The sequence below is a fragment of the Sus scrofa genome, chromosome 2 (genome assembly GCF_054392235.1).
Source record: "Sus scrofa isolate SSC_HxYL_T2T_F1_AM1 chromosome 2, Sscrofa_HxYL_maternal_Yorkshire_Landrace_v2.0, whole genome shotgun sequence".
NCBI lineage: Eukaryota > Metazoa > Chordata > Mammalia > Artiodactyla > Suidae > Sus > Sus scrofa.
Window position 1 is genome coordinate 86782494 of NC_139384.1, and position 25499 is coordinate 86807992.

At 51.0% G+C, this 25499-nt stretch overlaps 1 protein-coding gene across 26 annotated transcripts in view; it reads left to right on the plus strand.

Moving 5' to 3' along the window:
- The first annotated feature begins 5453 nt into the window (after positions 1 to 5453).
- DOT1L (DOT1 like histone lysine methyltransferase) overlaps positions 5454 to 25499 on the plus strand; it is a 62531-nt gene continuing 42485 nt past the window's right edge. For 12 of the 26 annotated variants that reach the window (XR_014837841.1, XR_014837840.1, XM_085013407.1 and 9 more), the window contains exons 1-2: positions 5653 to 5785; positions 19662 to 19705. Coding sequence is in view for 4 of the 26 variants with exons in the window: in XM_021084186.2 (XP_020939845.2) it covers positions 5705 to 5785; positions 19662 to 19705 (125 nt within the window). In the remaining 22 variants the exon portion in view is untranslated. Of the gene's footprint in view, positions 5786 to 19661; positions 19706 to 25499 lie in introns of all 26 variants that reach the window. The other 14 variants (XR_014837839.1, XM_021084187.2, XM_021084191.2 and 11 more) reach the window with 2 other exon arrangements.

Sequence of the window (25499 nt, forward strand, 5' to 3'; positions counted from 1 at the left end):
GAGTTTCTTTTCATGGTCACATTTTTTTGGTGGCGGGGGCCTTGCCTGCCGCACACAGAAGATTGAACACCTGCCAGGGACTGAACACCTGCTACAGTGGTGACAATGCCGAATCCTTAACTGCTAGGGAAATTCCAGTCATGGCTACATTTTTGATATCTGAATGTCTTGCGATCAGCAGCAAGGGAGAACTGCCAGCCTTGGGAAGGTGTGGCTGGTCTGCAGGTGGCTTGCTCTGGAGTTGAAGACCATGGTTACAGCAGGAAGTTTGTGGCCTAGGGCAACACAATAGGGGTGGATGGACCAGGTCAGTTATGGATTGAATCTGCCTCTGCCGGTATTGCGGTCTTTTCTACCAGACATGACCATTTCGAGATTCCAACAGCCAGTGTCTGCATGTTGTCCCTGAGCACTAGTCCAGGGCGGTGGCAGGCTAGATGCCTAGAAAGTCATAGCTGCAGTGCCCACCACACTCCTAACTCATGATGGGGCTGGTGTGTGAGTACTCCAGCTCCTTCGCCCTCAGTGGGCCAATTCCAGCGTGTGCGTGTGCCGGTGGCCCAGAGTCTCTCTGACAGAGAAGCTCTAGTCACCCTCTGGGCACCTGCTCTTCCCTGCTTTACTGACCCCCCAGCCACCCGTGCTGTTCTCTGCACCTTTCCAACCAACAGCCTGCGCTCCAGTCCTTGCTCTCAGTGTCACCTCCAGGGAACCCACCCTGCAACAGGGACCTTGATGGTAATGAGAGGAAATGACTCAAGGAAGCGCTCACTTGCACAGGGACACATCACTCCTGGGGTGCTGGGGGGAGGGTGGGCGTCCACATCCCGATGCTCCACTCTAGGCCACCTCAGGCTGTAGAGGTGACCCAGGATGAGTCCCTGCCTGTGAGGGATTCTGGTGGCACAAACAGATCAGAATGATGTTAGTGCAGGGTCTCCCCCAGCACTGCAGGCATTGGGAGGTGGGGTGGGGAACATCCTCTGGGGCATCCTGGGCACTGTGGGGGTTGAGCAGCATCCCTGGCTCCACCCATTTGATTCTAGGAGAACTTCCCTTCCAATTGTGACAACTACAGATTTTCCCTAGAAGTCACCAAAGTCCTGGGGGTGGGATGGTGGCAGGATGACCCGGTGAGAACAGCTATGTTGCAGCAGCCAGCCTGGCCCTGGGTGAGGTCTGGCCCTATCCTTTCGGCACCTGCATTTGGAGCTGCCCCTTCCCTCCAGGGCCTCCCTTCCTTCAACGGTCCCTGAGATATTACATCCCCAAATAATAAATCACACCTTTTCAATTTATTGTTTGCTGCTCTGTGAGGACAGGGGCCCTGTCCCATTCCCAGCACCTGGAAGAGTGTCTGTTATGTAGTAGGATGCTTCACTTGCTGAATGGAGTTTCCTCGTGGCTCAGTGGGGTGAGGATCCGGTGTTGTCACTGCAGTGGCTCTGGTTATTGCAGTGACCAGGGTTCAATTCCTGGACCAGAAACTTCTGCATGTGGCCAAACAATAACAACAAAAATCTGCAGAATAGGATTTCCCCTCATGATGCAGTGGAAACAAATCTGACTAGGAAGCATGAGGTTGCGGGTTTGATCCCTGGTCTTACTTAGTGGGTTAAGGATCTGGCGTTGCCGTTAGCTGTAGCGTAGGTCGCAGACGCAGCTCGGATCTGGGTGTTGCTGTGACTCTGGCGTAGGCCAGCGGCTACAGCTCTGGTTGAACCTCTAGCCTGGGAACCTCCATATGCCACAGGTGCAGCTCTAAAAAAATCAAAAAAACAAAAAAAACAAAAAAATTTTTTAAAAATCTGCAGAATAAAGGAGTTGAACAAAAGGAGTGTGAATGGATGGAATGAAGGCTATAATGAAGGAAGGAAGGGGGAGGTTCCCTTTCTTTCGCAAACCACTAGGGTTGGGAGATTAAGTGAAAGGTCCATCCTAAATAGGCTGATTGGCCCTTCCAGGTTCCCCAGTACTGAGGTTTCCCTCAGATTTCCAGCCCTAAAAACCTGGGCAGTCCTGAACAAACTGGGAAGGGGGTGTTGGTAACCTATCTAACCTAAGTAACAATTCCAACAGCAATAGTGATGGCCCATGACCTCTAAGGTCCTAGAGACCAGGCAGAGTTCTCCCGGTGGGGAGGGCTAGGTCAGGACTGGAATTCCTGTGAGTCAGGGCGGGGTGAAGGCACACCCTGGGCCTGGCCTTGTCTGGGGGAGTCTGGGAAGGTTCTGGAGGAAATGAGAGACAGTGACACCAGAGGGAGGGAGGAGTCTAAGGAAGCAGGTGCCCTTGGCCTTGGGCCCAGGGTACCACCTGACCAGGGCTTACTCTGACATCCCTCCAATGTGGGGGGGTGGGCACAGGGAGAAGTGGGATAGGGAGCAGCTGTCTGTGAATCTGTCTCTGGTTGGCTGCCTGAGTCAGGGTTGGAGAATACCCTGGGGGTCTCTGCAGAAAGGGGGAGGTGAACAGAGAGAGAAAAAGGGAGAGAATGAGGGGAGGGGACAAGGTGGTAGAGGCAGGGAGGGAGGGAGGGGGAGAGACAGGCAGAGCATTTCCTGAGACAATAGCTCTGGCTGCGCCCTATGGGATGAAAGCTTAAAATAGCTTAAAATAGCTCCTAGTGCTGGATCCTGGGAGCTGAGGCCATTGGCTCTCCTCCCTGGTTGGGGACGGGGGAGGGGCTCTGGACTTCACAGGCTGGGAAGGGTCGCTGAGCACTGAGCAGGGAGGAGCAGGGACCCTTCTCTCTGAGACCTTGAAGGCTGTGCTTAGCTGAGTCCCTCCTGGCCCTGTGAGTTGGGGCTTATCTTCTGAGCCCCCTGCCCTCCCCGCTAGACCAGAACCCCTGCAACTCCCCAACATGTTCTCCCCACAACCAGGGGTATCTGTTTTTAAAAGCTTTGTGGGGCAAACATGCACATAAGTGCAGCATGGATGCTTTTTCAGAAAGAGATCGGCTCTGAGGAAGCCCCGCACCCAGGGTAAGCATAGTCCTGCCTTCAGCACCCTTAGGGAGCCAGCCTAGGTTGGGACTTCAGACCTATGAGTGCTACCCCATCTCCTCTTTCAGCTCTGGTCCCTCCCTGCTCAGTCCTTGTGAGCAGCCACCAGGAGGACTTGGGGACTGCTAGGCTGTACAGCTGTTAAAACTCCACCTGGGCTCCAAATAGCCTCCTGCCCCTTAGGTCTGCTCCTCTCTGACCTAGAGGCACTCACCTGGGAAGAGTGGCATCACCCACCCCTCTCCCCAAGAGGTTGTGACACTTAAGTGAGACACTGAAAGGACAAGCCTTTGGCTTTCTGGCTGGCACAGAGCAGGGGCTCAACTGTCATTAGTGTCTGCATCAGTGAGGGTGCTCCAGACAAACAGAATCCATAGCATGTGTGTATACATTACACAATGCACATGCATAAATGTACACGTATACACACATAGAAAAATATACAAGTTTTGGAGTTCTCTTGTGGTGCTGTGGGTTAAGGATCCGGTGTTGTCACCGTTGTAGCTCAGGTTTGATCCCTGGCCCAGGAACTTCTGCATGGCTCAGGCTGGCCAAAAAAATCAAAACCAAAACAAAACAAAATACAGGTGTGTATATATAGAGTATATATACAATACACACACACAAATATACATTATATATACACATACAAAACTAGTTTGTATCTATACATATACACATATAAACATATATAATATATACAACATACACAATACATACATATATAGACACATACACACACAAAAACGGTACCTAGGTATATATACATAGTATATATAATATACATATTTACATATATAATATACATATTTACATATATAATATACACATACATATATACACAGATATACACCTACATATAGAAATCTATACACATTTTATGTACTGTATATATATATACAGTCTATATTTCTATTATATATAATATATACACACATACATATGTACAATGTATATACACAATACACACCTGGGTGTAAATATATGTATTTGTATATATCTATAAATACTTATACAGGTGTCTCTATATATAGCATATACACATATATACATATAATACCTATGCAACATATATAATACAGGTATACAACAATATATACATCTATGTATAAATTATACTGTATATATACACACCTATATTAAATGTATAAATATATAGGTATGTATATATACAGTATATTAAATTTATAATATATACTATAAATACACATACATAAAATTTAGAATGTATACACCCACAGCATGTGAAAGTTCCCAGGCCAGGGACTGAACACATGCTGCAGCAGTGACCCAAGCTGCTTAGTGACAACGCTGAGTCTTTAACCTACTGTGCCACAAGGGAACTCTCTATTCAGTATTTATACATAAAATAAAAGACAGGAGGTTTTTGTTTGCTTGTTTTCTTTTCAGAGCCACTCCAGTGGCATATGGAAATTCCTGGGCTAGGGGTCAAATGGTAGCTACAGCTGCTGGCGTATGCCATAGCCAGGTGTGAGCTACATCGGTGACCTACACCTAAGCTTGTCTCAAGGCCAAATCCTTAACTCACTGAGTGAGGCCAGGGATCAAACTGCATCCTTGTGGATACTAATATGGGTTTTAACCCACTTAGCCACAACAGGAATTCCAAAAAACTGTTGACTCATGTGACTCTGAGGCAGGCAAGTCAGAAATCTCCAGGGCAGGACTCCAGGCTGGAGACAAAGGAAGAGCTGGTGTTGCAGCTAGAGTCCAAAGGCCTTTGGAGGAAGAGTTCCCTCTTTCTAGGGGACCCTATTTTTTCCCCTTTGAATCCTTCAACTGATTACACGAGACCCACCGACACCATGAGGTTGGCAGTCTCCTTCACACAAAAAAGACTGATTTAAATACTGATCTCTTCTGAAAAATACGTCCCTCGTCACACTTGGAATAACGTGTTTGCCGAGTCCCAGAGGAGCCACACATAATATTAACTATCCCAGTGGCACTGACAATACTTCACTTTCATACTTTACTTTCCCCCTTGACTGTCGTCACTGCTATTCCAATTAAAATGGCAGCTTCATGCGGGCAGGGCATTTACTTATTGCCAGTACTGCGTGCCCAGGGTCTGGCGCCTAGTACAGACTCAACAAATGGCATCCTTGTGAGCAGAACTCAAGACTCTGGCTGTACCATTTAATGAGGAATTATAGTTTAATCACTGCGGGGAGGGGGCTGGTTCCCCACCCCTCCACCCTCAGGCCCCACAGGGTCTCCCCCCCGCCCCACTTCGGGCTGGTGGGGGCGACCGAGGGCAGCCGAGGACGTGCGTGCGTGCGTGCGTGCGAGCGGGCGAGCCCAAGGGGCGGGGCGGCGGGGGGGGCGCGCGGCGTTGCGGGCGGGGCAGCGGGCGCGCGCCGCCGTCTCGCGCAGGGACCCCCCCCGCGCGCGCTCGGCGAGTGGTTCAGTCCTGCCCCCGGCTCATTGTGCTCGCTTCACGCCGGCCCAAGATGGCGGCGGCGCTGGAGGCCCCGGGCCTGTGATCACAAAGAGGGAGCCGGGGGCCGGACGGGAGCGCGGCGGCGGCGGCGGCTGAGGCCCAGGCCAGGCCCCCTCCCCTCAGCCTCCCGCCAGCCCGCCCTCCTCCGCCCGTCCGCCCCGCCCCCGCCGGCGGCGCCCCGCCCCTCCCCCAACCGCCCGACTAGCATGGTGCGGCGGCCGCGCGCGCCGACATGGGGGAGAAGCTGGAGCTGAGGCTCAAGTCGCCCGTGGGGGCCGAGCCCGCCGTCTACCCGTGGCCGCTGCCGGTCTACGTGAGTGCCGCCCCTCCCCTCCCCTGCCGCCCCTCCCCCTGGACCCTCGGACCCCCGCCCCCCGCGGTGCTCACTGGGCCCACCGAGAAACTGAGCGACTCTAGTCCCCATACCCTCTTTGGGACCCCTCTTCCCGCCCCGCCGGGGTCCCCGCGGCCGTTTCCAGCCCTCGCGCGCAGGGCGGGCAGCGGGGAGCCCGGGCCAGCCGGGGGCGCAGACGCAGCCGCGGGAACCCCGCGCCTCCCAGGAGCGCCCGAGCCGGGCTGCCGTTGCCTCTGTAGGGCCGGGCACCCCCGTCGCTCTCGGGGCCTGGACCGCCAGCCCGCTTGCCTTCTCGTACTTTAGGATTTGACATGTAGGGTTTCTCTTTTCTGGTAGTTTATTTTTGGCGCTGTCATCGTGCTCATCTTTTTTATTTTTGAGGACACCCTTTTTTCTTTCCTCTCTCCAGGTTTGTTTGTTTGTTTGTTTTAATTAGACATTTTGTTTCTCTAATCTTGAGTGGCAGGACTGGCCGGCTGGACCTTTGGAAAGGAGGCATTCTGTTCCCCGATCTTGAGTGGGTGGGCTGGCCAGACCCCTGGAGAAGAGGCATTTTGTCCCATAATTTGAGTGGGAGGGTTGGCCAGACCCTTGGAAAGGAGGCATTCTGTCGCCTGTTCTTGAGTGGGCTTTGGAAAATGACAGGCTGAGCGGAAATTTACAAAGGCGTCCCCCGGTGATTCCGGAGATGCAGGGCGCGGGGTGGGTGCTTGGGCCTCTCGTCCCTAGTGGCGGCGTGTTGTGCGTGTCCGTGGCCCAGGGTCCACGCTTGGGCTGGGCAGCGCGCCTTCGGGAGGGAAAAGCGCAGGAGGCGCCGTGGGCGGGCGCCTTTGGGGCGCCCTTTCGCGCGCGCGGCTTGCGGGGAAACCGGCCTCCAGGGGACCCAGCGGGGAAGCCCGCGCGCCCCGCCCCCCGCGCGCGCTCTGAGTGTGTCAGTTTTTGGAAACGTCGCGGCGAGGGGCGGGTTCGAGACGCTGGGACCGCCCGGGAGCCGATGTTGGCTGCTGGCCCCGGTTCTCCGCGGTTCTCCGAGGTCGGAGGTTTCCAGCCTGCTGCGCGCACCGGCGCATTCTATTTTTGTGCTTCCTGCGCCCGGAGGCGCGGCTGTGCCCGGGCTCTGGCTTTTCCGGTTGGGCAGCTCCCAGTCGCCCAGGCGGGTGGCCTGAGCGATGGGCAGGGCAGGGAGGTGTCCCAGGGAACGGAAACTGAAAGTGGGGGAGAGCCTTCAAAACTCCAGCTGATCCACCTGCCTGCCCTGTTCCTGCACAAGTCGGGTGCTGGTTGGCTGGCCGGTGCGTTTTTCAAAATATAATTGTTTCTTTATCCTCAGTAGACATGAAGTAGAGTTCACATAGCACACAGTTCTAGGAGTTTTGACAGATCATCACCATCAGACAGCAGAACAATTCCATTATCCCACCTGCTACTGGCCACTAGCCTCCTAGCCACTCATCTCTCTTTTTGGCATTTCCAGAAAGCCAGGTAAATAGAAGTAACAGCATGTAGCTTTTTGATTCTGGCTGCTTTTACTCAGCAAAACGTATCTCAGATTCAACTGTATTGTTGCTAATATCAGAAGTCACTTCTTTATCTTGCTGTGTTTCCATTTTTCATTTGTCCATTCATTCATCTGTGGGTAGCAGGACTTGTGGGGTGATTGCAGTTTTGAAGGGATGGGGGAAAGCTGCTATAAATATCCTGGGGCAGGTTTCCATGTGAACTTGGATATTCACCTCACTTGGGAAAACACTCGGGAGTGGGACTGGGGTCTTGGCTCTTCGTATGTTTAATAAAAACACTTGGGCATCTTAGAAATTGCTATGTTTGGGAGTTCCCGTCGTGGCTCAGTGGTTAATGAATCCGACTAGGAACCAAGAGGTTGTGGGTTCGATCCCTGGCCTTGCTCAGTGGGTTAAGGATCTGACGTTGCCGTGAGCTGTGGCGTAGGTTGCAGACGCAGCTCAGATCCTGCATTGCTGTGGCTCTGGTGTAGGCTGGTGGCTACAGCTCTGGTTCAACCCCTAGCCTGGGAACCTCCATATGCCGCGGGACCGGCCCAAGAAATGGCAAAAAGACAAAAAAAAAAAAAAAATTGCTACATTGAGTATTGGAAGCGTTTAGAAAGCCACAATGGCGCAGCACTCAGGCACTTGAAACTAAGATGAAGTTCATCTGGAGGTGGTCGTGTTGTCCCCATCACCAACTTTTATTTGGGGCAGAGCAAAGCCACAGAGATTTGTAACTCTTGTAAATAAGGCCTCGTGTATCCAGGCCCTGGTTGGGACCTGGCTTTCTGGTGGCAGGTGGTTCTGAAGTGGAGAGTGTCTTTCCACTGTTGGCCGGGGCCTTTCTTGGCAGGGTGTGGGTGTGCGCTGCTTGCCTGATGCTCCACCTGATGTCAGCAGCCATTCCTGCTGTGGCTGTTTCACTACCAGGCCGGTGGTCACAAGGACCCCGTGAAGTGCTTAGTGAGCCACAACCTTCCTCAGGCTTTATGGTGACATCTGCTACCCTTCTATGTCCCCCCTGAGGAATCTTGCTTTCTCACGGGAAATGAGATGGCAGTGCTTTTTAAGAGTTCCTATTTTATGATGACTTGGTGATGAATACGTTAAGAAAATGGGCTACTTTCAGAAGCTCGACTTTTCAGAAGGTCAGATTACTCATGTGACCACACTTTTGAAATGACTGAGCTTGTTTGTTCATTGATTCATTCATTCTCCAAGTACCTCCCGAATAATTCACTGTGTTCCAGGGGACACAGAGGGTAGTAGACAATATTCTTAATCTCAAGAAACACAAACAAAGGATGGCTGGGAGGTAATCTATAAACATAGACGTCCAGTAGAGGTGTATTGTCAGGCATATATCTGCTGAGGTCCCAGAGGGAGGGGCTGGAGGAGGTGTGGGTGGCTTCTCTGAGGAGGGGACATCCACAGGGGGAAGTACAAGCAACCACAACCGTCCACACATGGAAATGTCCAGCCTTGAAAACGGGCTTAAGCTCAGTTGACAAATAGGAGGGCGGGGGTATAGAGCGGGACTTGTTCCATCTGTGGCCGCGGGTTCCCTAATATCGACTTATAGCTCATGGTGGCATTTCTAAAGCAGGACGGCCCTTCTTTTGGTGCAAAAACGGAGTCTCAGCTCAGAGGGAGCAGGTGGTCTGGGCGAGAGCCTGCTAGGGTGTGCAGTGGTCCTTCCCTCTGTGACTCACCCAGGCTGTGGGTGTGGAACAGCCCAGGGTGACTGTCCCCGCCCCCGGCTTCCTCCTGAGAGCCCACGAGTCTCTGATGAATGCCCGCTGAGCAGTCATGCCCTTAACTCGGCTGTGAGTAGTAGCTGAAGTGGGCGGCTGGCCGAGTGAGCCATCCCTCCCTGTGACTCACGGAGTATTTTCTGATCTTACCTCTGCTGTGAGTCCTGCCTAATCCATCTAAGGTACAAGGCAGATTAACCCTTTGATGGCTTTCTTTGGGTGAAGTAGCCACCTTAAAAGAGGAAAGGATAGTCAGAAAAGTCCGGTGTGTGTGGCTCTTAGCTTTGGTCCCCCAAGAGCCAACTGCCAGTACTCAGGAACTGTGTACTGTTCCTGGTGGGGGGAGCCTGAGGCAGCCAGAACTTTGGATGTGTATTAGGGGAGGAGGTGACAGAGCTACAGGGGGCCTGCCCCCACCAGTCTCTCTTTTTTTTTCTTTCTTTTCTTTTTTTGTCTTTTTCTCTTTTTAGGGTCGCATCCACAGCACATGGAGGTTCCCAAGCTAGGGGTCTAATCAGAGCTACAGCTGCCAACCTACACCACAGCCACAGCAACGACAGATCCTTAACCCACTGAGCAAGGTCAGGGATCGAACCCACAACCTTATGGTTCCTAGTCGGATTTGTTTCCACTATGCCATGATGGGAACTCCTCTTTTATTTCTTAATTAAACTTTTAATTTTGAGGTAATCATAGATTCTTGCTCAGCTATAAGAAATAACAGAGACATCCTGTGTTCTCTTTACTCAGCTTCTCCCAGTGGTGGTACCTTACAAAACTACATGATGATATAATTGGTTTTGGCATAGTCGAGATAGAGTGTTTTGGGGTCCACTTTTTGTGTGCGTGTGTGCCCTTGGCATGCGGAAGTTCCTGAGCCAAGGATTGAACCTGCACCACAGCAGTGACCCATGCTGCTGCAGTGACAATGCCAGATCCTTAACCACTGAGCCACCAGGGAACTCCAGGGGTCCATCTTTGGATGCAGGGACCCACATGAGACACCAGCACGGCCTCAATGAACACTCGGGGTATTGCTCAATGCCACAGGCCTGAGAGACCTGGCTGGTGGGAACAGGAGGAACAGCTTGGAGAGACAGAGACGGTGCCAAAGAGGCTTCCAGGCATCACCCTGAGGTGGAAAAAGGAACATGACTGTCATCCTATAGCCAAGGAGACAAGGCACAGGCACTGGGGAATACCGAGCAACAGGACCCCTAGGAGACAGAAAACAAGAAGGGGGGAGAGGGGTTTCCTGTGTGGCCCCTCAGTGCCTCCCTCATCACCCGCCTTTGCTCCATCCTATAAACCCGTGAGAGGGAAACTTCTGGATGAAATATAAGGTTGTTATTAAAATAGCAAACTGGGGAGTTCCCGCCGTGGCTCAGCGGTTTATGAATCTGACTAGCATCCATGAGGATGAGGGTTCGATCCCTGGCCTCGCTCAGTGGGTTAAGGATCCGGCGTTGCTGTGAACTGTGATGTAGGTCGCAGATGCAGCTCAGATCTGGCACACTGGCAGCTACAGCTCCACCTGGACCCCTAGCCTAGGAACCTCCATATGCTGCGTGTGTGGCACTAAAAAGACAAAAAAAAATTTAGCAAACTGGGAGTTTCCTGGTGGTGCAGCAGCTTAAGGATCCAGTGTTGTCGCTGCTGTGGCAAGGGTTCAATATGTGGCCTGGGAACTTCCACATGCCACAAGTACGGCCAAAAAAAAAGCAAACTTACTCTACTGAGTTTTGAGATGTTTAAGTAGATTCAGACTGTGATGTTACATCCCTTAATGGAGGTTCACGTTACACATTTCCTCTCCTCAGAGCTGAGGCATGTGTGATCGTGGGGGAAAGGCGCTGTGTATTGAGCAGCCCTGAGCAGCTGTGTTGGTCTTCGGAGTGTGCCTCAGGCAGCAGGAAAGCTTTCCATCCAGGTCTGGGGGTGGGCACGGGGCTGGCAGGGCAGGGCTGTATGAGGGATACCAACCCTGCCAGAGCTGTTCTGTGTCTGAACTTGCAAGTCAGCATTTAAAACTTTAAGAGGATTTTAGACTTTCTGCAAAAACAGCGTGGTGTCCCTCCACACCCTCTGTCAGCCTCCAAGGGTGCCCTAATCAAAGCTGGGCAGTCACCCTGGAATAGTATCAGGGATTCAGCCACTCCATGTCCCTGTCTGCTCTGGGACCCAGTCTGGGGTCCCCCATGGGCTCCCCTCATCTGCACAGTCCCTCTGTCTCTCAGGCAGCAGGCGTCTTTCATGACCTGGATGCTCTGAAGGGAACTGTCCAGTCATCTGTAGAGGCCCTAGTGTGGGTTTGTCCAGGCCCCAGGTTGAGATGTGTTTGCGTTCTCGACCAGAGTCCCCCAGACATGGGGCCGTGTCCATGGCATGTCGTCTCTGGGGCCCTAGTGCTGGTGGGCCTCATTGTTGATGGGGTTGATCTTGGCCCCTGGGAGGATTATGTCCCTCTACTGTGAAATCCCTACTCATCCCTCTTACCTGGGAGAGGTAGGTGGAGGCCCACAGGTGACCTGTCCTTGGATGTTGGCCTGCTGACCTCCACATCCCTCAGCAGATTCCCCACCTCACAGCACTTTCTTCATCCTCCGCCTCACTCCGCTTGTATTTGCTAGAGCACTTCTGGGAAAGACCTGCCCCTTCTCTCCATTTACTTACATGTTTACAGGGTCAGTAGGGACCCACAGGTTGCAGTTCAGCCTGATGTGACTGTCAGCCTCGGAGAGTGCCTTAAGGGTGTTCCTGGGTCCCGGGCATGCCTGTGTCCGTCTGTGGGGCCCCTCCTTCCTTTCAGTACCTGGGGTGTTCCAGGCCCGTCTGGGATCTCTGGCCCAGCCCTGGGGTCAGCGTTTCTTCAAGGAGCCTGGATCCTTTCAAAGCATTGTAGAGGAGAAATGAGTGCTGGCTCGAAGTTTCTGGAACCAGGATTTGAAACAAACATACTGTAAATCATAATTAAAAAATAAAAAAGTGACTCAAAAAAAAATAAAAATAAAAATAAAAAATAAATAAAACAGACATGCACGGGAGGTCCTTCTGCCCAGCCCTTCCAGCACACCAGGACCAGTGGCCACCCTGGGGTCCGCTTGGGGGTGTTCTGGCACCTGAGTTCAGAGCCTGCGGGTCCCGCCCTGGGTTCCTGGGCCAGCCTGGGAAAGTGCATTTTGTAACTGTTGAGCCATGGCTTGCTGGCACTGGGTAAAACTCCACATTCCTAGCTGCCACCTTTGGTTGGACTTTGTTTTTCCACCTGTGCCTTCCTCCCTCCTCTCAGCAGGATCATGTCACCTGCCTCCCCTCTTAGTCACTGTATGAACCCAGGCTCCTGCCTGCATCCTGGGGGTCTTTGTCTTATTCTGCTTGGACTGCAGCGTGTGTGGCTTAAACTGCAGACTTTGCTTTCCCACCATCCTACAAGCTGGAGTCTGAGGTCAGGGTCCTGGTGGCATGGTAAGTTCCTGGTGAGGCCGCCTTCCTGCTGCGTCACTTTCTCTCTTTACCAGGACACTAATCCCAGCAGGGGGCCTACCCTCATGATCTCATCTAACCTTAATCCCTCTCAAAGTTCCCTCCCCCTGGGGTTAGGGCTTCCTTGGATTTTGGGGACAAACATTCTGCCTCCTTGTCTTACCATCTGGCCCTCCAGCAGCATGGGGTGCTTCTGTGTTGCATCTTTGATCAGTTTCCTTTTTCTCCAAGTTTTTGCCTGAGACCTGGCTCTCTTGGCCTCCTGCTCCCCACTGGTAGCGCCCCAGTGTAGGCGCTGATTTAGTGTTCTCTTCTTTGCATCACCCTACAAGGCCGGTTCCCATCCCACAGACTTGGGCCGTGGTCTGGCCTGTCCTCAGGTGCAGCCTATGGGGCTGGCTTCTACCACCTTCCTGGGGCTTGCAGGGGCCTGCAGACATCTTGGGCTGACCGTGGATGTGGCTCATGTGCTGCTTTCTGACACTCTGGGCCCCCACCCCATGCCCCGCCCATGTTTCTATTTTTCTATGAAAACCTCTCCCCTCCATCTTCAGCTCCTGCTCATTCTCCCTAGTGAGTGGGTGCTCCCCAGTGGGGCCCAGGCCGCGGGACCCTCCGCTGATCGATCACCCACTAGGCTTCTCAGCCGCAGACCGGGAGCTCTCTGCACCATATCCCTTTACACTCCTCCAGCCAAACCTCTGCTCTCTAAGCCTTGCCAATGAGGCAGGCAGACAGACAGACCTCCTGCCACGTTGCCTCTCCCCCTGCCTTTGCCTTTTCCCATGTGCTTCTCCATCTTGCAAAACCTGGTTCCTGTGTCAGTTTGCTGTGGGCCCAGCGCAGTGCTGCTGGAGGGGCCATGGAGGCTGCCCTGGGTCTGCACTCGGCCCCAGGAGCCCTTTGTCCTACTTGCTGTGGCCTTCAGGACCATGTGAGGAGCGCTGGGGACCCCACCCCAGGGCCTCCAGGGAAGAGGCCAGCACCCCCACTGCAGGGAGTACCCTCTGCAGCTGCTTGGGAGTGGGGATGGCAGACAAGGGTCCCTTTGCCCCCCTTGCACCTCCTGGGTGCTTCCCCCCTCCCCTCCACCACCCCCTCCAGCAGGCAGTGATAAGAGTGTGGTCCCTGCTTTCTTCAGGCCGTGGTTCTCAGAGCAGGACCCTGGGCCAGCAGCCTCCACAGCAGCTAGGACTTAGGAATGCAGGTTCCTGGGGCCCAGACCTGCCAACTCTGAACCTTTGTGTTTTGGCGGCCCAGGACTCTCATGGGCCTCCAGGGGTTCTGATGCTTGTCCCACTGTGAAGACCCTGCCTCAGAGGAACCCTGGGTTCTGTGGTTTTCCTCAGTGACTGTGGGAAAAGGAGGATGGAGTGGGTGGGTCTGAGAGTGCCTGCCTACCCAGCCCACCTCCTCCTTCCTGGTCTCTGTCCTCTGCTTCTCATTGTGCCCTCTGGGGACAGAGATCTCTAGACAGCCTGCAACTCTTAGCATGAACTGGTGGGGATTGGTACCTGGCAGAGGGTACTAGGAGGCCATCCGGTCCAGACTCCTCACGTGAGACTAGGGCCCATAGGCATGAGCCAGGACAGAGCCAGACTGCGTCCCGATCTGCAGGCATCTGGGTGGAGTCCTATTCCCAAGTCTGTCCTCATGGTGAGGGACGAAGCTGGGCAGATGCTTAGAGGGACACCTGGACCCCCACCCCCATCCCTCCCCTCTGCATGGAAGTCTGTGCTGGGCGGACTTGAACTGGGGAGGGGATGGATTTAGTGTCATCTCTCAGGCCTGATAACAGTCTCTGTACAGGATTATTTTTTGGTAGGATTGGTTGTGTTTATTACAGTCGTTTTCCCATCACCCCAGCTCTCCTGGTTAGCAGCTTTCTGCTAAACAGAGTTCTGTGTGAAAGAACCCCTGAGCTGCTTTTTGTGGATGCTATGATGTGGTCAGTAGAAGAGCATGGTTATTCATTGACTCAGCGAGCAGCCAGTACTGGCTGGGAATGTGGGCCGTGAAGGGGGAGGCGTGGAGTATCCTCTGTAAGGAGACGAGGGCTGGGCCTTAAACCTGGGTTCCAGGGCTCCCCCAGGGAGAAGCCCTGGGGTGCTCATAAATTCAGGCTTCCTTGTGCTGTTCTCCATCAGATCTTCCTGGGTCTGCTTCTGGCATCTCTGTTCCAAAGGTCTGTGAAACAGTAAGAAGAGGCCCAGCCAAGAAGTTGTGAGAGCTTCTGAATCATTGATGGTGATGGAGCATCTTAAATTATACATCTCAGGACAGTTGATGGAAGCATTGTAAACTTTCTTCTCACTTTCTGGTTCTAAAGCCGGGAAGACTGGGGTTCATCTCATAGCTGAGACCAAATTCCAGGCTTCACTCTTCCCCGGTCTGCATGATTTAGTCTAAGATGCAGTAACTCAGCAAGGCTTCGACCTGCCGGCTATGGGACCCCTTCAGCCCGAGCAAGAGGAATGTGGCTTCCCATAGGGACCGAATGAGGACTGTGGCCTGGAGCGGGCACAGGCCTGCCAGGCAGCGACTGCTCCAGCTGACTGGGCTTGTGCCTGCACCCAGTGTATGCACATGGGCCTTTTTACGGAGCCTGTGCCATTTGTGACTTCATGGTGCTGACTGGAATCAGACTTCTTGAATCCAACTTTTCTGGTTACTGTCACGTCTTCCTGCTACTCTAAAACTTGTTCTTATGGGGAGTTCCCATGTGGCTCAGTGGTAACAACCTGGACTGGTATCCTGAGGATGTGGGTTCAATCCCTGGTCTCACTCAGTGGGTTAAGGATCCGACATTGCCATGAGCTATGGTGTAGGTCGCAGACATGGCTCAGATCCCAAGTTGCTGTGACTGTGGCTTGGGGCTGCAGCTATAGGTCTGTTTCAACCCCTAGCCTGGGAACTTCATATGCCACAGGTGCGGCCCTAAAAAACAAGCAAAAAACAAAAAAAGCTTGTTCTTGTGGGCTCTGCTCTTGGAGTAGTTTATTAGCCTTAACACAGAGCATGTATTGTTTTTTCTATTGCTGCATAACAAACTAACCCCAGATTTAGCAACTTAAAGCAACACACATTTATTGTCTCTCCCAGTTAAGAACAGATGAGCGGTGGTTCTGGCTCGGACTTGATCATGAGGTTGCAGTAGAGGCACTAGCCTCATCTGAAGGCCGGGCAGGGCTGGCGTTGCCTCTTCCAGGACGGCCCCTCACGCGGCCGCTCTCCCTGCACACCTCCCATGGCACTGCATGAGCCTCCTCACTCCATGGCAGCCGGCTTCCCTCGGAATGAGTGTGATTCAGAGTTCCTGTCGTGGTTCAGAGGTGGAAACAAACCCAGCTAGTATCCATGAGGACTCAGGATCAATCCCTGGCCTCGCTCAGTGGGTTAAGGATCCGGCGTTGCCGTGAGCTGTGGTGTAGGTCGCAATTGAGCCTTTGATCCTGAATTGCTGTGGTGTAGGCCAGCAGCTGCAGCTCTCATTTGACCCCTAGCCTGGGAACTTCCATATGCTGCAGGTGCAGCCCTTTAAAAAAAAAAAAAAAAGTGTGATTTGAGAGCGAGTCGGTGGACAGTTCTAGACTGACTATCCTCGTCACCCTGTAACCACTTCATCACGTAGTTATGCTTTGCTGTGTGAGTTTGTCTCCTCAATAGACCTTGCAACATGGCATCTTCTCTGCTTTGTTGGGTCAGTGGTATGGGAACCATACCAAATTTCTTCTAGGACTGTGCATCTAGACTCACTAAATGTTTCTTTTTCTGCCTTGCCTTTTTTTTGTTGTTGTTGTTGTTCCTTTTTTTTCAATAACCCCAAAACTTTTTTATTTTATATCTGAGTTCATGATATCACAGTCTAATTACAGAAATATAGACTTCTGCTTCCTCAAACACCACATCTAGTCAGCATTCATTACAACTAACTTTTTTTTTATTGCTAAGTGAATTTTATTACTAGAGTCACTGAATGTTTCTGACCAGCGACACAGTAGATTAGCCATGGGAGTGTCTTATATACTCAGTATTTTTTTACTGGGGGGGGTGTGCTTTTAATGATAGTTGACATTTAATCCGATAGACTTTATTGGTGTTGTGAATAGCTTTTTTTTTTTTTTTTTTTTTTTTTTTTTTGTCTTTTGTCTTTTGTCTTGTTGTTCTTGTTGTTCTTGTTGTTGTTGTTGCTATTTCTTGGGCCGCTCCCGCGGCATATGGAGGTTCCCAGGCTAGGGGTCGAATCGGAGCTGTAGCCACCGGCCTACGCCAGAGCCACAGCAACGCGGGATCCGAGCCGCGTCTGCAACCTACACCACAGCTCACGGCAACGCCGGATCGTTAACCCACTGAGCAAGGGCAGGGATCGAACCCGCAACCTCATGGTTCCTAGTCGGATTCGTTAACCACTGCGCCACGACGGGAACTCCGTTAATAGCTTTTTTGAGGTTCAGTAACCATACCGTACAACTCATTCACCTGAGTGTGCAGTTCACTGACTTGTGGTGTATTCACTGGGTCAATCATCACTGCTACCAAATTTAGAACATTCCATCATCCCAAGAGGAAACCTCTTCCCTATCAGCAGTCACCCCATCCTCTCCGCAGCCCCTGACACCCAGGAGTCCATTCTGTCTCTGTGGATGTGCCTGTTCTGGACGTTTCCCATCCATGGAGTCACACACTGTGTGTCCTTCTGTGTCTGCTTCTCTCAGCATCATGGTCTCAAAAGTCCATCCATGTGGTAGGCTTGTCAATTCTTCTCTCCTTTTCAGACTGAATGATCCTCCCATTTGAGGAGGGACCACATTTGTTTATTCTTTCATATGTTGATGAGTATGGGTGGTTTCCACCTTTTGGCTGTTAAGATCCAAAGCCAACACATTAGTCTTCGGGGTTTTGTATGGATGTATATTCTTAATTCTCTTGGGCAGACATCTGGGAGAGGAGTTGCTCAGTCATATGGTAACTCTCTTTTCAACCTTTGAGGAGCTCCCAGACTGTTTTCCAAACCCAGCTGGGCCCAGTGTCTTCTGACATCTGCCACAAGGTGTCAGGGCTGATTGTGTCCCTCAGTGATTTCTGGGTCAGCAGTGGTGCTGATGCTGTGGGTTGGGTGGCCTACCTTGGGAACCTCTGGTCTATATGGCTCCATCTCCCACACTGGACTTGTCTGAGTAATAAGAGTTCAATTAATATTTACTGCTCGATCCTTAGTAAGTTGGAGGATATTATTAAGAACAATAGAAGATTAGTTTTTTTCTTTGTCCTAAAAAAAAAAAAATAAGATTTTTGGGGAGTTACTGCTGTGGCACAATGGGCTAAAAATCTGACTGCAGGAGTTCGGTTGTGGCTCAGTGGGTTAAGAACCCAACGAGTATATATGAGGATATGGGTTTGATCCCTGGCCCCACTCTGGGTTAAGGATCCGGCATTGCCATGTGCTGTGGTGTAGGTTTCAGATGCAGCTTGGATCTGGCATTGCTGTAACTGTGGCATAGTCCAGCAACTGCAGCTCAAATTGGACCCCTAGCCTGGCAATTTCCATGTGCCGCAGGTGTGGCCCTAAAGAAAAAAAGAATCTGACTGCAGTGTCTTGGATCGCTATAGAGGTTCATGTTTAATCCCTGGCCTGTCACAGTGGTTTAAAGGATTGGTGTTGCTGCAGCTGCAATGTAGGTCGCAGGTGTGGCTCAGATTCAATTCCTGGCCCAGGAACTTCCATATGCTAAGGATATAGCCATAAAATTAAAAAAATAAAAAGATTTTGGGCAAAAGGTCACATATTGTAATTCTACTTATGTGAAACATCCAGAACAGACAATTCCGCAGAGACAGAGAGTGGGTTAGTGTTGTCAGAGTCTGGGGAGAGGATTGGAGCATGTCTGCTAAAGGAGATGGGGCTTCTTTTGGGGTGATGGAATGTTCCAGAATTAGATAGAGGTATAATTATACAACCCTGAATGTATTAAAAAAAAAAAAAAAAAACCCACCGAATTGTAGACTTCTTTTGTGGCACAGCAGGTTAAGGATCTGGCATTGTCACTGGCACAGCCGGGATCACTGCTATGGTGCGGGTTTGATTCCTGGCCAGGGAACTTCCACATGCCATGGGTGTGGCAAAAAAAAACAAAAGCAAAAAAACAAAACTGAATTGTATACCTGAAACAAGGGCGTCCGTTCTGTGTGAATTATATCTCACTAGACCTGTTGAGGCTTAGGATGCAAAAGGTGTTTCATGATTGTTTTGACCTTAGGAAACGCTGGACTATGTGGGGCACTGTCCTAGGCCCTTCCTGGCACCTGTGCAATGGCCCCAGGGGGTCTCTGCCTGAGTTGCTGTTCCTCTGTTGTGAAGCGTGGAGATGGCCTGGGCTGAGAGGTGTAGGTCACTGTCCTGGTGCAGAGCTGGTAGCTCTGGGCTTATCAGCTCACTTCCAGCCACTGCTCATCTTCACGGCCCCCTCCTCTCACTGTAGGAGGAACCTTCACTTTACCAAGTGGAGGGAAGGTGCAGTCTAGAGTTAGGCACCTCCAAGCCAAGCATCCTAACCTAGTTTCTGCAAGGTCTTGGGTGAAGTGGCTGAGGAGACCCCAGTGAAAGGCCAGAATGACCTCTAGGCATCCTCCTTGGGGAAAGAGGCCAGGCCAGCCCCCTCACCATGGAGCCCAGTGAGGCCTGGCAAGGGCAGCCTTGTAGCTGGGTGGCAGGACTGCCAGAGGCACACTCCTAGTGGTTGCAGTTGGTGTTTCTCCACTTTACAGATGCGAAACTGAGGCCTCAGAGCCACTCCTGGAGCCTCGGAGCTGCAGAAGTGCCCAGAAGTCCTAGCAGGCACTCGGGAGGCAATAGGGCACAGGATGGGGAAGGAGACTCGGCTTAGACTGCATCCTGGCCCTTTCCGCACTGCCTGCTGGGTGGCAGTGTGCCACAGGAATAGGCGCTCCCAAGTCTAGAGTATCCCATGTAGCAGGGGTCCCAGGACAGCACCCCAGTGCTGTGGGTAGGGGCTGTAGCGCCCACCTCCTCTGGTCACCACCATCACCGGAGGGTGGAGGGACGGCTCTCAACCCTGTCCCATTGTCTTTCAGGATAAACACCACGATGCTGCTCACGAAATCATCGAGACTATCCGGTGAGTGTGGCACCTTCTGGGGTGGGGCCCTGGAGGGCGGGGCCTGGGGAGGGCGGGCCCTAGGGGCTGCTGGCCCTGAGTTTCCAGCAGAACCCCCCAACCCGCACTCTCTAACACCATCTCAGGCTTATGGCTCTTGCTTTCAACCCGCTTAGCCCTCTGTCCTGACACACATCAGCATCCTCAAGATGACTTGGGAGGCAGGTGACTGTGGTCAGAGGGATCGGGTCATCAGGATATAGTCCTGGACTCAGGCCTTGGTGCTTCAAGAGCTGGCTTCCTGTGGAAAGGAATGGAAATCCTGAGCAGCCAGGTTCCCAAGGGACCCTCCCCTCTTCCCTCATCACCTTGTTCTACTCTCCTCCCCAAGGGATTTGGGCTGCTCTTCCTTCTGCCAGCCCACCCCGAGGGCGAGGCATGCAGAGAGGAGTGTGGGTACCCAGGAGGCTAACCCAGGCAGGAGCTGGGAAGAAGGCCTCCTGCCGCATTTCTAGTGGGCTTTCTCCCTGTGCTGAATCCGAGGTCTGCGGTGGCCTCCACATTGCCCACAGTGGCACATGCATGAAATTCTGTGACCACTCCTGTGTGTGTGATTGTAACTCTGGAGTCTTGCTGCCTTGTTCCTTAAAATCCTTAACCATGTAGCCACCACCTGGGCCACACACCATTAAGTCCACATGAACCTGCAGTAACCAGGCTGGCAGTACCCTGAGCTGTGATGCGAGGCCTTGTCCTGCCACCAGGTAGCTGGGCAGCTTCAGCCTCCCTGAGCTTGTTTGCTTTGTTCTCAGGGCCAAGCAGGGCCTCTATGCAGGATTGTGTGGAAGACTAAGTGAAATGGTTTTTATGAATCTCACAGGATGATTGTTGTTGAGAATTTGAGATCACATTTTCCCTTTATGGTGTAATCCATAGGTCGGTGGAATAGTGTTAGGATTGGCTTAGTTTGGGTCACTTAAAGAAGGCTGCGGGTTAGGAAGTAGAGCTGTGTGGTTAGGTGACGGGCTTAGTTGGCCAGCCTGGTTCTCACCTGCTCTCTGGAGCAGAGCAGGCTCCAGGGTGGGCCAGTCTCCCCACTTGCTTCCCTTCTGCAGGGAGGGGTTGTCCCTGCCATTCGGGACATCGGGACTGGGTTGGCAGCTGTCCAGCCAGGCCTGGTTCTCTCCCAGGCTGCCAGTGCCTGCCAGTCCCAGGCCTGCTCTGCATCCTCTGGGTCTCATGGTGACTTCACCTTCTTCCCTTTTGTCCCTGCAGACAGCTTTTGTTCATTGACAAAGATGGTAGTTACCTTATCTTGTTCTTCTCTTACTTTACCTTTGATCCTGGAGGATTTTTTTTGCCCTCCTCTGGCATGTGGAGTTCCCGGGCCAGGGCTCACATCTGAGCCACAGTTGTGACCTACACCACAGCTGTGGCAATGCTGGATCTTTAACCCACTTTGTTGGGCCATGGATCAAACCTGTGTCCTGGTGCTGCTGATCCTATTGCGCCACAGTGGAAACTCCAATCCTGAAGAATTTCTGACATGCCACAGAGGTGGACAGTGAGTGTGATGAGCCCAGTCTAATGCTTGGCAGCTCTCAGCTGCTTTTGTTTCTTCGTCTCCATCCACTTTCCTCTTCTCCATGTTCACATTTGTTAAGACACAGCTGAGGTGGGATTTTTTTTTTTTTTTTTGTCTTTTAGGGCCACACCTGCAGCATATGGAGGTTCCCAGGCTAGGGGTCCAATTAGAGATGTAGCTGCCAGCCTACACCATAGCCACAGCAAAGCAGGATCTGAGGCGTGCCTGCAACCTACACCACAGCTCACGGCAGTGCTGGATCCTCAACCCACTGAGTGAGGCCAGGGAATGAACTCGCATCCTCATGGGTGCTGGTCAGGTTTGCTAACCACAGAGCCACAGCGGGAGCTCCTGAGGTGGGATTTAAGTGCAGGAAGCTCTGTGTGTGTGTGTGTGTGTGCAGGAAGCTCTGTGTGTGTGTGTGTGTGTGTGTGTGTGTGTGTGTGTGTGTGTAGAGCTTGCAGTCTGGCCCTGTGGCTGTGACTGTGTCTCCCCGCGCCTTCTGTCGGCCACCTCTCTCTCCATTCCTGTCCTTGGGTAGCCTGGCCAGCTTTCTGCCACTGTGGATCACTTTGCATTTTTCTAGAATTTTACACACATGGAATGGTACTGTGTACTCCTTTTTTTTTGCCTGTCAGCAGGTGATTTTGAGATTCTTCCTGTTTGTATCAGTAGTTTTTCCTTTTCATTCCTGGGGAGCCCACCATTGCAGGAAGGACTACATTTCATTTCTCAGGTCACCAGATGACTGATATGTTTGGGTGGTTTTTGATTTTTGGCAAGTACTTAAAAAGCTGTTGTAAGAGTTCCCATTGTAGCTCAGTGGTAACAAACCTAACTAGTATCCATGAGGATGCGGGTTCGGTCCCTGGCCTTGCTCAGTGGGTTAAGGATCGGTGTTGCTGTGACCTGTGATGTAGGTTGCTGATGCAGGTTGAATCCAGCATTGCTGTGGCTGTGGCATAGGCTGGAAACTGCAGCTCCAGTTTTACCTCTAGCATGGGAACTTCAATATGCTGCAGGTGCAGCCCTAAAAATAAATAAATAAATGAACGAATAAATAAACAAAAATTAAAAAATTAGAAAATGTTGTAAACATTCCTGTGGAGGTATTTGTGTAGCCACTTCTTCCTTTCTTCTGGGTAAATACCCAGGAGTGGGATTGGTATGAAGAGAGGTGGCCAAGGTGTTTTCTGAAGGAGGGGCCCGTCCTACCTTGGTGCAGGAAAGCTTCCCTGGCTCTCGTTGCAGACTGCTGATGTGAATGGGGTTTTGCTGGACTAGTTTTGAGTCGTGTGGAGCTATTGCGGTATTAATGAGAATTTTCCTAGTAACTGATGACATTAATCATCTTTTGCCTGTTTTAAAAAACTGGTTGTTTCTTTCTTTTCTTTTTTTTTTTTTTTTGTCTTTTTTAGGGCCACACCCATAGCATATGGAAATTCCCAGGCTAGGGGTCTAATCGGAGCTATAGCTGCTGGCCTACACCACAGCCACAGCAACGTGGGATCCAAGCCACGTCTGCAGCCTACACCACAGCTCATGGCAACACCAGATCTTTAACCCACTGAGAGAGGCCAGGGATCGAACCCACAACCTCATGGTTCCTAGTCAGATTTATTAACCACTGAGCCACAATGGGAACTCCAAAACTGCCTGTTTCTTAATTATTAAATTTTGAGCATTCTTTATTTTTCTGGTTTATTCTTTATCAGGTATGTGTTTTGCTGATATTTTCTTCCAGTCTTTGGCTTGTCTCTTAATGTACCTAACAGTGTCTTTTAAAGAGCAGCTGTCTTAAATTTTGATAGGAGTTCCCGTCATGGCTTAATGGTAACAAACCCAGCTAGTATCCATGAGGACTTGGGTTCGATCCCTGGCCTAGCTCAATGGGTTAAGGACCCAGTGCTGGTGTGAGCTATGGTGTAGGTCATAGTCGAGGCTTAGATCCCGAGTTGCTGTGGCTGAGGTGTAGGCCAGCAGCTACAGCTCCTATTCGATCCCTAGCCTGGGAACGTCTATAAGCCACTGGTGCGGTCCTAAAAAGACAAATAATGATGATAATAATTTTTTTAAAAATTAAATTTTGAAAACAGTTCAATTTATCAACTCTTTTCTATTTTATACTTTATAGGGTTTTTATTGCATGGTTAGTAATGTTTGCCTAACCCAGGGTCACGAAAATTTTCTCCTATGTTTTCTGGAAGTTTTATGGTTTAGGTTTTACATTTACATCTTTTCATCCATTTTGAATAAATTTTTAACATGCGGTTGCAAAGTATGGGTTGAAGTTTTATTTTTTTTTTAATTTTATTTTTTTTTGTCTTTTTGCCTTTTCTTGGGCCGCTCCTGTGGCATATGGAGGTTCCCAGGCTAGGGGTCGAATCGGAGCTGTAGCCACCAGCCTACGCCAGAGCCACAGCAATGCAGGATCCGAGCCATGTCTGCGACCTACACCACAGCTCATGGCAACACCGGATCGTTAACCCACTGAGCAAGGGCAGGGATCGAACCCGCAACCTCATGGTTCCTAGTCGGATTCGTTAACCACTGCACCACGATGGGAACTCCTGAAGTTTTATTTTTTTCAGGGCTGCACCCACAGCACATGGAAGCTCCTGGGCTTGGGGTCCAATCAGAGCCACAGCAACACCAGATCCTTAACCCACTGATTGGGGCCAGGGATTGAACCCGAGTCCTCATGGATACTAGTTACCACTGAGCCACAATGGAAATTCCAGGGGTAAAATTTATTGTTTTGCATATGGATGTTCTAGCACCGCTTGATAAAACTGTCCTTTCTTTGTGGAATTTCCTTGTCACTTTTGTGAAAAATCAATTGACAGTGTATGAGTTGGTTTATTTCTTTTTTTTTTCAGGGCCGTGCCTGCAGCATATGGAAGTTCTCAGGCTAGGGGTCCAATTGGAGCTGTAGTCTACACCACAGCCACAGTCCACATCAGATCCAAGCTGCATCAGTGATCTGCACCAGTTTCCATCATTGTGGGATCTTTAATCCACTGAGTGAGGCCAGGGATCGAACCCACATCCTCATGGATACTAGTCGGGTTCTTAACCCACTGAGACACAATGGGAACTCCTGAGTTGGTTTATTTCTAGACTCTGTTTTGTGCCGCTGGTCCATGGCTCAGTCCTTCGGGAGATACAGAAGCTTGGTTAGCGTAGCTTTGTGGTAAGCTTTGGAATCAGAGGATCAGAGTAATCCCTACATCTTTGTTCTTCTTTTTAAATATCACTTTGGTTATTCCACATCCTTTGCATTTCCATGTAAATTTTAGAATCAGCTTTTTTTTTTCCTTAGGAATTGCATTGAATCTGTAGGTCATTTTGGAAAGCTTTGCTGTCACTGTTGAGTCTTCCAATCCATGAACATGGTTTATCTTTCTACCTACCTAGGCCTTTCAGCATTTCTCTTGGCATTGCTCTGGTGTTGTAGTGTGGAGGTCTTGGATAACCTTTTGTTAAGATTTATTCCTATCTCATTTGTGCTGTTGGATTGTGTGTTAAATTGTATATTCTGTTTGCCTGCTCCTCAGGAGTAAAAACAATTGATTTTTGTTTATTAACCATGACCTTGTACTCAGTTCATCGGTCTTAGGTTTCCTGGGATTTTCTGGGGAAATAATTATGTCACTTGCAAGTGGGGAGAGTGTTACTTCTTCCTTTCTAGGCTTCATGATTTTACTTCTTTCTTTTTTTTAACCTTACTGAATTAGGTGGGACCTTCAAGATAATTTTACAGGGAAATGGTGAAAGCTGGAATTCTTGCCTTTTTTTTCCATCTCAGGGGGAAAATTTAGTCTTTTACCATTGAGATGATGTTAGCTGTAGGTTCTTCACAGATGCCCAGTGTGAGTTTGAGGAAATTCACTACTGTTCCTTGTGTTATTTTCCCTAGGTATGACAGTGGCATTATAGTTATGTTTGGGGGCGGAAAAAAGGCCATAACTTTTACTGGGAAAGGTGTTCCTGTCGTGGCACAGCGGAATCAAATCTGACTAGAAACCATGAGGTCTCGGGTTTGATCCCTGGCCTCGCTCAGTGGGTAAAGGAACTGGCGTTGCTGTGAGCTGTGGTGTAGGCCACAGACTCGGCTTGGATCTGATATTCCTGTGGCTCTTGCGTAGGCTGGCAGCTGTAGTTCCGATTAGTCCCCTAGCCTGGGAACCTCCTTGTGCCATGGGTGCAGCCTTAAAAAGACAAAAGACA